Source organism: Phaseolus vulgaris, chromosome 8, assembly GCF_051622355.1.
Source record: "Phaseolus vulgaris cultivar YP4 chromosome 8, ASM5162235v1, whole genome shotgun sequence".
Classification (NCBI taxonomy): domain Eukaryota; kingdom Viridiplantae; phylum Streptophyta; class Magnoliopsida; order Fabales; family Fabaceae; genus Phaseolus; species Phaseolus vulgaris.
Window position 1 is genome coordinate 43,222,264 of NC_143505.1, and position 13,667 is coordinate 43,235,930.

A 13,667-nucleotide genomic window follows, 5' to 3' on the forward strand; every position below is an offset into this window, starting at 1 on the left:
ATTAGATATAAAATTGTGTAGAAGTCACCTTATAGCTTGAGTTTTTGTGGAATTTCGTTCTTTACACATTTTATTTATATTGGATATTGATATCTTTATGCTGAAGTTCACCTTTAGTGAAGAATGTAAATATTGAACTATGTTTTTAACTTTATATATTTTGTGTCATGGCATAAAAAGGATTAGGTTAAGTTTGTAAACTTTTACACTTACCACTTAGAGATTCATTGTAGTAGGTGTTTTGTTGATCTTTACTGCTAATCTATAAATTCGTTATTGCAAGGAAACATCAATAAATGTGTGAGCTTTTATTGGTAAAGTGTGTTATTTGTGAATTTTAAGACATTAGAGCACAAAATAAGTTTGGATTAATATTGTAGGCATGATAAGAACTTTTCGAAGAAGTCATTTGATCTCTCTCTCCACATATAAATATATATGTTGTAGTTTTAATTCTAATTTAAGTCCGTGCTACAAATATGAAGCAAGAAGGATGAGAAACTGATCAGTTTAGGATAAGGAATCAAGAAAAAAGGAGGAAGATTTTTATTAGCTGTGCTGAGTTACCTTTTTGTTTACTTTATGACTTATATGCACATTAATTTAAATGGGTATATTAGAACCAAAATATATTGAACCAATTCAACCCCTGTAGCTAGCTCACAGGAGAGAAGTGCTAAAGTTGATAACTCATACTTTGCCTTTATACCTAAGTTGATGTGTGATCTTAACATGTCAATGGCTGAATATGTTAGGTGAATGTTCTTGCTGACATGGAACTTTGGGGAATTGGTGTTGATTTGGAGAGATGCATCCAGGCTCGTAAATTGTTGGTTAACAGGCTAAAGCATCTTGAGAAGGAAGCTTATAAACTGGCTGGGATAACATTCTCACTAAATATGCCAGCAGATATAGCAAAAGTGCTGTTTGAACACTTGAAGCTGCCCATACCAAATGTGAAAAATAAGGGAAAACAACATCCGAGTACTGGCAAACACTGTTTGGATGCGCTGAGGTACTGAGAACTTTCTGTTTCCCATATGTTTGTTGTTGTGGTTGTTCTGTTTATAGTGACTTCAGAGTATAAATACAAGAATAATAGCAATTTGCCACTCGTAGGTTTTCAAACCTGCAGATTCGTATTGCACTTAGATCTCCATTGTCTTTGATTTTTATCTTCTACAAAAGGATTTGTGGATGGAGGGGGTTTATTAGTACCGGCCTTATCCCAATAGATGGGTGGCTTACATGATCAGTTGGTACAATTAGGCTCTATCAAAAGCCATATTTTTTGTAAAAAGGGGGCTTACATTTTTTGATATATTGAAGTGTTTTGTTTTTATAATTAAAGTTTAAAATAAGCTCAGTTTAGTTTGATTATTTGACGTGGTGCAGTAGACAACATAATTAATGCATGGCTTGAGAGAGTTTAGTGTAATTAACTTCAGATTGAATGAAACTATCTTCTTCACAAGACCTGTCCATCTCATTACAACTTGATAGAGACACAACTGAAGTAGAAAGATGAAGCCATAAAAAGGATAAAAAGAAAGTATAATTGATGCTTTGAGATGGACCATATGACTGACCTTTCCCAGTTTGTTTTGTTTGCCATCTGTGGTTTTGCTTTAATTTGGATTGTGAAACATAAAGTTTTAAATAGAGATACACATTGTATGTTTATGAATTTTGAGATAAGACTACCTTTGGTCAATGACCATTTCATATCAGCAAATATCTTAGAATCATCTCTTAATAATTGTGCACTCTTGTGGATATGAGTGACACAAGAAACTATATTGCCGGTTATAATTACAGAGATAAGGAACTGATCTTATATAATCAAGAATATTGCTATGATAATAGAAATAAGGAATTGATCCTATATAATTAAGAATATCTAGATTATATATCTATTATATATCAAGAAGGTGCTTAGTAATGACTTCTTTGACATTGTCAAAACCCTATGAGTTATCTTGCAGTTAATATTTCCTTTTACAATTTTAATTACATTCCATAAATAGACTGTCAATATATTTTATATTTATTGTATAAGGATCATTGATTCTAAATTGTGGGAATAGATTATATCCATTATAAATCAGGATCTTTAGTTATTAAGTCTTCGTATTTTTTTTTAAGAGCAATTGCTCCTCTATGAATAATATCATAAACGGTTCTTTTGACATGGTATTAGCACTTTAAAATCTATTGATTTTATAATCTCTTGTATGTTTAAGAGCAATTCCATTTTGTTGAGGGGTGTTCACACAGGTTAATTCATGAATAACTCCATTTTCCTTAAGTAACTTGGAAAGGTTTTGGTTCACATATTCTCTTCCATTATAAGAATACAATCTTTTAATCGGGCTTCCAAATTGTGTTTGAACCATTCGGTAAAAATTGACAAATAAGTGAAAAACTTCAAACTTATTTGTCATAAGGAATATCCAGGTAACCCGAGTACAATCATCAATAAATGAAACAAACCATTTTGCACAAGAGATATTAGGAATAGGTGAAGGTCTCTATACATCTGAATGAATAAAATCAAAAGGTTTAGAACTTCTATTACTATTGGGAAAAAAAGTTGTCTGATGGTGTTAAGCAAACTGGCAAAATGAAAAGACTCAACAAACACTTTTGTAAATGAAACATGAAATAAGGACTTTAGGGTACTAAATAGAGGATGACCAAGATGTTTGTGTTGAAGCCATATTTGAGAGGATGATCGATTTATGGCCTTGCTGAAGATTAGAAGTGTGTGCCTGTAGTCTAGCACACTTTTTATTTTCTTCTTGCTGTAAGTAATATAACCACCCTGTTCTTTAGCAATTCCAATAGTCTTCTCCGTGGCAAGATCCTGAAACACACAATGAGAATGGAAAAATACCACTGTACAATTTAAATCTTGGGTAACCTTTTGAAGAGACAAGAGGTCATGATGTTGGCATAAAGGCTTTTTCATTCTTGATAAGAGTGAATGAAATCCTGAAACAAAGGAAAATGTGATAACTCAAGGACCTCAACTTCTTGAATACACTCTCTTTGAAGTTGAGAACTAGGAAAGAAAGACTTCATTTCATGAAAGGTAACATCCTTGGAGATAGCCTTTACGACTTTGATGGAGATATCTTTGTATGAAGACACATTTGATGACCTGAGGATCTAACTTACCCTGATAAGGACTATGAACATGGACAAAAACAAGACAACCAAAGACACGACTCTGAAGACTAGCCATAATGGGAATAGAAGGATAGAATGTGGTCATAAGTTGAATAAGACTAACGCCCTCTAGAAATCGAGAGGGTAATCTATTGATCAATTAAGTGGCTCTCAAGACTACTTCTTTCCAGTAAGATCTAGGAACAGACGTTTGAAAGAGTAAAAACTCTAGTAACCTTAAGGAACCTGAAAAGGTTTTGGTTCACATATTCTCTTCTATTATCATAACACAATCTCTTAATTGGGCTTCCAAATTGTATTTGAACCATTCGGTAAAAATTGGCAAACAAGTGAAAAACTTCAGACTTATTTGTCATGAGGAATAGGTGAAACTTCAGGTAACCCGAGTACAATTATCAATAAATGAAACAAACCATTTTGCACTCGAGATATTAGGAATAGGTGAAGGTCCCCATAGATCTGAATGAATAAGATAAAAAATTTTAGAACTTCTATTATTCTAGGGAAGAAAGGTTGTCCGATGGTGTTTAGCAAACGAACAAACATAACAATGAAAAGACTCAACAAAAAGTTTTGTAAATAAATCAGGAAATAAAGAATTTAGGGTACTAAATGGAGGATGACCAAGACATGTATGTTGAAACCATATATGAGAGGATGACCAAGATTCAGGGCTTGACTGAAGATTAAAAGTGGCTTGCATGTAAGTAGTATAACTCGCTCTACTCTTTAGCAACTCCAATCTTCTTCCCCGTGGCAAGATCTTGGAAAACACAATGGGAATGAAAAAATAACACTGCACAATTTAAATCTTGGGTATTGTGTACTGTGTTCTTATTGGAGGTAATTTGATATCATGGAAAAGTAAGAAACAAAATGTGGCAAGGTCAAGTGTAGAGGCAAACATATGTGGCTAAAACAACTCCTTGAAGAACTTAAATTTGAAGAAAGTTCTCAAATGCATCTTCTATGTGCAACTAGGTAGTATTACATATTACCTTTGATCTTGTCTTTCATGAGGGAACCAAACATATTGAGGTGAATTCTCATTCCATAAAAGCAAAATTGGAGTCTGGGGATATCATTAGTAGATATGTTAACTCTAATCAACAGTTGGCTGATGTATTCATCAACTCTCATATGACCGATGATCAATTATATCTTCAACAATCTTGGCACATATGTCCTATATGCTCCAGTTTGAGGGAGAATGTTATAATTCTAGAAAATAAAATAAGGCGGTGTTCTTATATAGTCAAGAATATTTAAATTATATATGTATTACTAGGAACATTTTTATTTATTCCTGTATCATCTTTGTTAGAAGCTAACAAATCTCTTCTATTTACTGTATTGATTCCTTTTTCTGAATATAAATAAAGCACTCATGCTGCATCGGAAACATCTTTTTTCAGTTCAGTGTTTCTCTCTTCCTTAGAATTTAACACATGCTTTATAAACATCCCATTGTTCCAGTCATCTAGAAAATTTGATTTTTTTTCAGGCATGAACATCCCATTGTTCCAGTCATTAAAGAACATCGAACAATGGCAAAACTGTTGAACTCTACGTTAGGATCAATTTGTTCTTTGGCTAGGCTATCTGTAAGCACACAAAAGTATACACTACATGGTCATTGGCACCAAACATCTACGGCAACTGGTCGCCTTTCAATGGAGGAACCTAATCTTCAGGTTTGGGTTCTTTTTTTAACATGTCTTCTGCCTTTTCCTCCAGTTAACTGCTATATATAATGTTAGAAATGCATAATATAGAGATTCATGTGTCTTCACCTAATAGCTTAAACATTTGGGATTATTGGATCATGAGTTATTGCATGGTATGAAAGCCTCTATTTGACAAAGTAGTCTACACTTTGATGCTTGTTGCTTTGATTTTTCTAATAAAGAAAAAGTTATTTCAACACTAGGTAAGTCGGTTTGTGGTTTATGCATTGTCCACGCTTTAATCCCAAAGAGCTCTTGAATGAGGGGGCATTCTAGAAATGTAATACAAATTATTTGTTTGTCTGCACCAGATAGCTTAAGCTTTTGAAAGTTGGTTCAATCAATTTATTGTTATATACTGTCTTGTTGAGTGCTGCAGTGTGTTGAACATATGGTACACTTCAAAATGAAAGAGAAGGAAAATGAAGGTGATGCTGATGAAAATCATTGTAGAATTAATGTTCGTGATTTTTTTGTTCCCACTCAGGTGATTGGCTTTTAATTTTATTGTTTCGTCTGTACTTGTGTGTTTCTTATTGTAGAACAGTTTTTACAATCTCGGACTAAGAAAAGTATTGGTGAATATCTTTAAATAGAATTTTATTGTTGTTTATTGCTTGATACCTACTGAGATTCTAGTCACATTTAAAGCAGAACAAAACAAACACTCTCTGTTGCTTTATCGCTGGCCATGGTTTTACAAGACACTAGCCTGATTAAAATTTGTCCTTATACCCTAGATAATTGATACCATAATTGATAATTATTTTCTTTTCCTCCCTTACAACAATACGCTATCCCTGAGACAGAGTATTCACTGCCCCAAAACTGCAAGTAACTTCTCACTCCTCATTACTCAACTTATATATACCTCTACTGCATAAAACTACTACTAGTTATTTTCTACACATAACTACCATCTTAAAGTTTGTATGCGTTACTGTCATTCTGGAATTTCTAATATAGAACTGTTTTCTAAAACAGATATTCTACATTTCCCATCACATTTCCTTCATTTTATACTCTATTACTGCCTCTGTTTTCTTTTTAGTTTTCATTGTAAATTTCTCTTGTGTTTTAAATATTTGGTATACCTGTGGTCATCCTCATTTATTATTTCCTTGCAGGAGAACTGGTTACTGTTAACAGCGGATTATTCGCAGATAGAATTGAGATTGATGGCACACTTCTCCAAAGACCCTTCACTTGTTGAGCTTCTCAGTAAACCTGATGGTGATGTCTTTAAAATGATGGCAGCAAGATGGACTGGGTGTTCGGAGGTCTCTGTGGATTCTCAGGAGAGAGAGCAGACCAAAAGGATGGTGTATGGTATTCTTTATGGTATGGGTGTCAACAGCCTTGCAGAACAACTGGATTGCAGTTCTGATGAAGCTGCTGAAAAGATTGCTAATTTCAAAAGCTCTTTTCCTGGTGTTGCTTCCTGGCTTCGTGAAGCTGTTGCGTCTTGCCGTAGTAAAGGGTAAGGAGATCTTGTTTTACTTTTGGTCATCCCAACTCTAATATCTCTTTGCAGTGATACAGTAACTAAGATACTCTAGCCGTACTAAGCATTGGATACCCTTGTTTGGACAATATTTAGATTATTTAGTGCCAATGTTGTTTTTATTTCTACAAGGGGATATTTTTTGGTAGGATTTAAAATATTGTTGCCTTGATACAAATTGATATTTTTCTCGGTATTTCAACTATTTTAATCTCTGTTGTAATTTGTACGCTAGTTATTTTTTTTGTGATATCTATATCTAACCATGTTGGAAACTGTGCTAGACAATGATAAAGGTGATTTATTATAGCATTATGATTTAAAACATTATTGTTAAACTCGAGTTATGTTTGGGAATTGTGGATTACATTCTATATGCATGATCCAGATATGTGGAGACTCTAAAGGGAAGGAAGCGGTTTTTGTCAAAAATAAAATTTGGCAGCAGTGCTGAAAAATCAAAAGCTCAAAGGCAAGCTGTAAATTCTATTTGTCAGGTTAGTATAATTTATTTCTCTTCGCAGTGACGACGATTACTTCAGAACATGTCACAATATTCTTGCTTGCGTAATTTCCTTTTCTCTCTACACCACCCAGGGATCTGCTGCTGACATAATTAAGATTGCAATGATAAGAATTTACTCTGAAATTGTCATTGGATTTGATAGTCTGGATTCCACTTCATCTGTGGCAACCGAGTTTCAGATGCTTAAAGAACGTTGCCGGATTCTGTTACAGGTAAAATTTAGAGGATTCGGTTTTTCTTTTGTTTGTTTGTGTTTACATCTTTTATTGATTGTTAATAGGTACACGATGAATTAGTGTTGGAAGTTGATCCTTCTGTCATAAAAGAAGCAGCCCTATTATTACAGACAAGCATGGAGAATGCAGTCTCACTTCTTGGTTTGTTTTACATAAATTAAATTATTTTGGGTTTTCAGGAGGGTGGGGGGGTTGAAGATCGAGGTTGATAATATGAATTGAAGGATTGTAAAATAACATTCACTGTTTTACATTTATGATTCTGCAGTTCCTTTGCGTGTTAAACTTAAGGTTGGAAGAACATGGGGATCTTTGGAGCCATTTACGCCTGATAAAATTCAAGGATGACACACTTGTAGCTGCATCATGAAGCACCAACTTTTTTTTTCACGACCCAAGGATTCGAAGATTTGGCATGGTGAAGAATCCGATTGATTGCACGGGGAAAGAATTTTGACGACGAGGCCTACGGTGTAATAATATCTAGAGTCCTCTGAGTAAAAGGCAAAAGGGTAATGTTTCTTGGACACCATATCCGTCTACAAGAGAATAAACTAGAAGATAGCAAAGTGATAGATGTAACAGGTAATATGGTGAGAAGAAAAGATGGGGTGAAGCGTGAGTTTAATATTGAGGTGTCTTATGTACTTCCATGACTAGCAAGTAATGACAATGCTGTCATTCATTAATTCATTTTTTTAAGGATAGGAAGACAACTTTTAGGGATTTTCTATATATTTAAGTATCTAGTTTTGGGGCTGAGTTGGAAAGAAAAAGGACTTGATCATCTCTCCTCAATGCTAATGTAAAACAAAACTATTTTACTCTATTGATTTATTTATACACAAATCTTAATTCTATTGATTTATTTATACACAAATCTTAATTCTCTTTTTAGTCTAAAATAAGAAATACAAAGTGTACATTCCAGTACACGCTCTATGTCTAAATTTTGTTAAACATTGATGTGCAAATCACAAACACCTATCCTGAAATACATGGACAGGTTTTTACATGAATTAAAAAGCTTTTTATATATATATATATATATATATATATATATATAATATAATACAGATCGAACCAATTTCGAGGTAACTTTCACCACTTGTCAATACCACATAATTTGCCAAAAAATAATTTGAATAGTTTTCGTATCTCAACCTCATTCTCAGGATTCCGCGGTGATATTTTTATCATTTATCTTTGAAACTCTCTCTTAAAGAAATCGTGAAGAACGATCTTTTCTTAGTTTTTTATCTGTCAAAAGACCAACTGATCTTTTGTTGCAAGTTTTACTCAAATTGTGATACTTTATTTTTTTTTCTCCAATGCAGTTTTTTTTCGTTGTTGCAGGACTTTAATTATTTTTTTTGAAAGTATTTTAAAATCATTAACTTACTTATTTTATGTTTTTGAAGAAGCAAATTTTGCATTAGGGTTTATTTACTTTCATTTAAGTCTAATTTGTAATTTTTTTCACAAGTTTGACAATTGTGTACATGTATACTAAAGATATTTTTCTAATAATTGCATGAAACATCTGTTGGATTGAGGTGTAGTTTTGAATTTTGAAATAACAATGGTTATAATATTATATATATATATATATATATATATATATATATGGTGTTGTATTCAATTATTGATTCATTTTGTTTTGGTTTTTCTCATTCTCCATAGAGTTAGTTACAGAAGCATGAACATGTAATCTTTGAACATCATTAGGTGACAAATTGAAAGTTGTTGTATGGTATTATTAAGTATTTTATTCTAACTTTTTTTGTGTGTTTTAAACCGTGTTTTTATTTTTACTTGGCAACAAATTGTGTATAATGTTTTTAACGCTATTTTTTATCTTAGTCTTTCAAGTGCGATTTTGGTTGCATTTGTTATTGTGATTTGTTCAACTCATTTTTGTTCACTTTGTATTACAAGTTTTTAACGCCATCTCTACATATTCTTTGAGCTATCATTTTGGTCGCACATGTTATTTTTATATCTTAGTCTTTAAACTATGATTTTGGTTGCATCTATTACTGTGATTAGTTGAACTCATTTTTGTTCACTCTGTATTATAGGTTTTTAACACTATTAGTGTATTTTAATCGTTTAATGTGATTTCGGTTGAATCTCTTATTCGATATGTTACATTCTTTAACAACTGTAATTACAAGTTTTGTTGCTTTCATCGTGGAGACAAATAATTTTTCCGTTTAATTATATATTTTATTCATTTTCCATGTTGGTTGTTTTTCTTAATTGCTTTAGTCATTTTCCATAAGTGCTTTGACTTTGTTGTTCCAAAAGTAGAGTCTTTTAAGATCTTTATTGGGTATTCTGTGAAGATATGTTGGACATCTTTAGCAACATCTAATTATGACATTAACAAATTTTCTATTTGATGAGTTTTGTTATATAATACAAGTGTGCTAATCCATTGCTTTCATTGATAGTTGAGACACATTAGGTTTGCATGGAGGTAAATGGCTAATCATTTTCAATGTTGTTACTAAATATATTTATTATGGTTTATTGCTTTATGTCATTTCACTCATGTGTTATGACTTGACCCTTACCATACTTCAACAAGCAAAGTCTTTTTAGTTTAATTTTGTAATATATATTATTATTAATTTTCTTTAAATTATTAATTTTTAAGGTTATTTTTAGTTTTTAATTTTGAAACGTGATAATTGTAAGGATCTTTCGAGAATGAATTACCCAAATATGTCAATTAAAAGTATGTTATAAATAAATTCTTTACACAACTTATTTTTTATTCATAGTCCTTTTGTCACCCTTTGTTCCATTACCCTTTTTTTTTTATTTCGTATTCCTTTCTTCAGTGTTTTTCTGGTCAACAAAATAGTGGAAAAGTCAGGAGATAGTTGTATTGGAAACCAAGGCCAAGTTCAACACCATGAGCCTTATCGATGATGTATGTTTCATTTGTTGAAATAAGGGGAATCTATGTACGAGAGGGGAGGAGTGATTTGTACTTAGAAAGATTTTTTCAAATAATTGTTTACAACAATTTAGACAGAATTTTAACAGGTTGTTTTCTAAAACAACAAATTGATTTTTTAGTTGAAATACACTAATAAACAAAATGAATTTGTTTTATTGAAAAACAATTGATTAAAATCTTTAATACACATATCCTAAAACACAATCTTGTAAATACAAAATATAGTTTGGAAAGATCTAAATCTATTTTAAAAATCAAATATCTGAATAAAAAATATAGTTTTGAAAGATCTAAATTTGTTTTAACAATCTTGAATTAATTTCAACAAGTTATTTTTGGATTTAACATATTGTTTTTTATGATCAAGAATTACAGAAAAAGAGATTTTTAGAAATTACATGATAAGTGCAGAATTTAGAAGTACCAATTAATGTTTTTAAGAAAACTTTTGTTTCAATTTATCTTGTTAATCAGTAAATACAAATTGATACAAAATATCTCAATGTTCAATGTAACTTTCAAGATACCACTAGTTTAATCTAAAAACTTTTCAGTATTTTCAATTAATTGATTTAAAAGATAACAAATTGAAAAACTGTAACTTTCCAAAAAACAAAAATTAGAACCAGTTGAAAAACATTTTAATCAGTTAAAAAAGTGTTTGTTCTTTGATTCATCATCATTTATTAAGGCAAAAGATAAATCAAGACACATAATAAAAAATAAACTACATAGAGACTTAAAGGCAACAAGTCTTCAACATTGCTTCATCAAACATCAAAGTTGGATCCTTGAGATATTCAACATCATCTTCATTTTTAATGGTAATGTTATTCTTTTGCAAATTGTAATGAATGACTAACCATTTAATTTTTTGATTTTAAAAGGAAATTGACTTTGTTGATTGTGGGTTCGCTATACATTTTGAAATGGAATTTGGACCAATATGGTGTTTGGCGGACATTGGAGGCACTACCATGTCCCGTACAAAATGAATTTGTTGTACTCTCAGATTGCTGAAGGGTGGTTGGAATTACGGGAGTTATATGGTTTTAAAGTATACCATCATATATTGTTTCGTTATGTCGGTGACAATTGATTTCATAATATTGTGTTCAATAGAAAGACTTCTCCATTTTTTGTGTTGAGATATTTTGATCAAATTCAGGGCCAAACACCACTATTTTTTATCAAATAAAAGTTGTTCTCCATGGGCATTTAAAGGAAGTCAACTACAACATTCTAATTGATTAGTTTCTTAGAAGATGTATACAATTTGGAAGTGGCAAGAGGGAATTTTGTGAATTTCATGTTCTTGGTGAAAGGGACAAACTGATTTTTAAGTTTCATAGTGGGAAACCCTCTGTAGTTAACAGGGTCATTGTGGTTTCCTAAAGAAGTTTGTACCGTCCCGTATCCGGGCGTTGACAAAGTCAAGGTCAAAGTCAACGCCTGGAGTTGAAGTCAACACAAGGCGTTGCCTAGGTGAAGAGACGCCAAGTGCCAGCGTCGCCAAGAAGAAGCGTCGCCAAGGCAAGGCGTCGCCTAGGTGAAGGCGTCGCCTAGGTGAAGGCGTCGCCCAACCAGGGCGTCGCCAAGGTCAAATATCACTAAGGCAAGGCAATCACAGTGTGGTTCCCCGATACCCATGGGCAGGAAAGACCATGGAGGGAGCGACGCCGTGGAAGGCCTCAGGTCCCGATGATCCGGGGTAGTGATAAAGAGAAGAGAAATGTGGCTTCAAGGCCATAGTGACAGCACCAGTGTAGGGCAGCCTGACTCGTGAAGTACCCCTGCCGCCCCAGAGACGCCTTTGGGACAGATACGACTCAAGAGGAGGGTCACGCCCAGGGTAGCCGGGTGCAGGGTACGAGAGGAAGGCAGATACGCTCTCAAAGTGAGTGACTAGATGATTGGGGGCATGAGTTGGCACCCAAAGAGTCACCCCAGTAGCACTCCCAAGCAGGAGGACTCACACGCAGAAACGTCCCCAGATGGGGTCATGGCGGCGTGAGGCCCTCCACGTGTACGACAACCAGGTCAGAATAGAAACGCCCTTTAGTCAGGTACCAGGTAATTAAAGTCATTCAATACAGTTTCTGTTTCGAGCGTTTCAGGTACTATAAAGACTCCCAAGCGTTTCAACGTCTTAAATGCGCTACGTTTCTAATTAGACGCGTTAATTAAGTGCGTTACGTTTTATGATTAAAAGCGCTTTAAGGCGCTTTAAATGCTTGGGTAGTTTAAATAACGCTGAGAATGTTGGAAACAGGGTTGGAACTTTTGGAAAATTTCCCAGAAACTCTCTAGTTGCTTGCTCGAGCCTTGAGGTTATGCACAAGGGACTAGGGAAAGATTTTTGCTAGAAGGAGAAAGATACACTAGACACAGTTCTTTTTTACCACATTCAGAGTGCCATACGCGGTGCTCCGATACGGAGGTACACAGTTTTTGGTGTTTCTTGCTGGCTGACTTGAGCGTCAGAGTGCAAACGGCCGCTAGGGCGCCCTTTTGTCCTTCTTTGCAGGATTACACAGGTAACCAGTGGGAAGGAGTCCCTAGCTGACGGTTGAGGTCGCGCACGAAGACGTCCCAGGTCAACCGGACGGAACAAAGTTGTTTTTGTTTTTGCTCTTTGTTCATTTTGGCAAATGTTTCCCTTTAATGAAAACAAGACAATTTTACATTTCATTTTTTTCGTAACTTTTATTGTTATCTAATCAATATTTGACGTATGCTACTTTTTTTGGGTTATTCATTCTTTGGATTAAAGACATTTGCATTAGTCCTTTTTTATATTGTTTTTGTTAGAATTATAGGCCTTAAACAAGAGGGGGTGAATTTTTTTGAAAGATTTTCGCAAGTATTAATCAATCAATTAGAAATTTGTTCAACCAAAAGGAAAACTATTTTTAGTTTGATTAAACAGTTGGTTGTTTATACCAACATATTTGAAAAACAAAGATAAAACAGTTTAATGAGTGTAGGAATAAAGAAATTCACACAAGGTGTTTATACTGGTTCACTCTTAACCAAGAGCTACATCCAAACCTTAGTTAACCACTGAGAATTCACTATGTAATGAAACCTAGATTACAAACCACACACCAAAAGTGATGATCTTCAACCCTTCAAGAACACACACCACTTTTGGCAAATCACAAAGTTTCCAGAAACATCTTCTGAAACTACACCACACGAGAACACACAGAAATACAACGTTTAAGAAAGAAGGTAATAAAATACACCTAGGTAAATCAAAGATTAAAATTCAGAATTACAAGACAATCCTATTCCACTCTTGAGAATGATTCAAGCTCTTTCAAATTTTGTTTTTGATTGATCTCTCTTTCCTTAGTTAATGCATAAGAGTGTAAATCAAACTTTTTATACTCCAATCAAATGGTTAAAACAGTCAAATCAAAAACCAAAAGTAGTTGGAATCATTTAAAACAGATTGGAACAACTTAACAAAATTTTGTTAAGGTTTTTAGAAAAACAACCAGTTGAA

General features: G+C 33.4%; 1 protein-coding gene across 3 annotated transcripts in view; it reads left to right on the plus strand.

The window, feature by feature from the left end:
* Nucleotides 1-8,045, plus strand: part of LOC137824152 (MUS308 and mammalian DNA polymerase-like protein) — a 30,149-nt gene extending 22,104 nt beyond the window's left edge. For 2 of the 3 annotated variants that reach the window (XM_068629626.2, XM_090293992.1), the window contains 8 exons: nt 756-1,015; nt 4,697-4,886; nt 5,299-5,406; nt 6,047-6,399; nt 6,812-6,920; nt 7,021-7,161; nt 7,230-7,326; nt 7,454-8,045. In XM_068629626.2, the coding sequence (XP_068485727.2) occupies nt 756-1,015; nt 4,697-4,886; nt 5,299-5,406; nt 6,047-6,399; nt 6,812-6,920; nt 7,021-7,161; nt 7,230-7,326; nt 7,454-7,533 (1,338 nt within the window). In that variant the 3' untranslated portion in view covers nt 7,534-8,045. The remainder of the gene's footprint in view (nt 1-755; nt 1,016-4,696; nt 4,887-5,298; nt 5,407-6,046; nt 6,400-6,811; nt 6,921-7,020; nt 7,162-7,229; nt 7,327-7,453) is intronic. The other variant, XR_016514899.1, reaches the window with a different exon arrangement.
* Nucleotides 8,046-13,667: the final 5,622 nt, after the last annotated feature.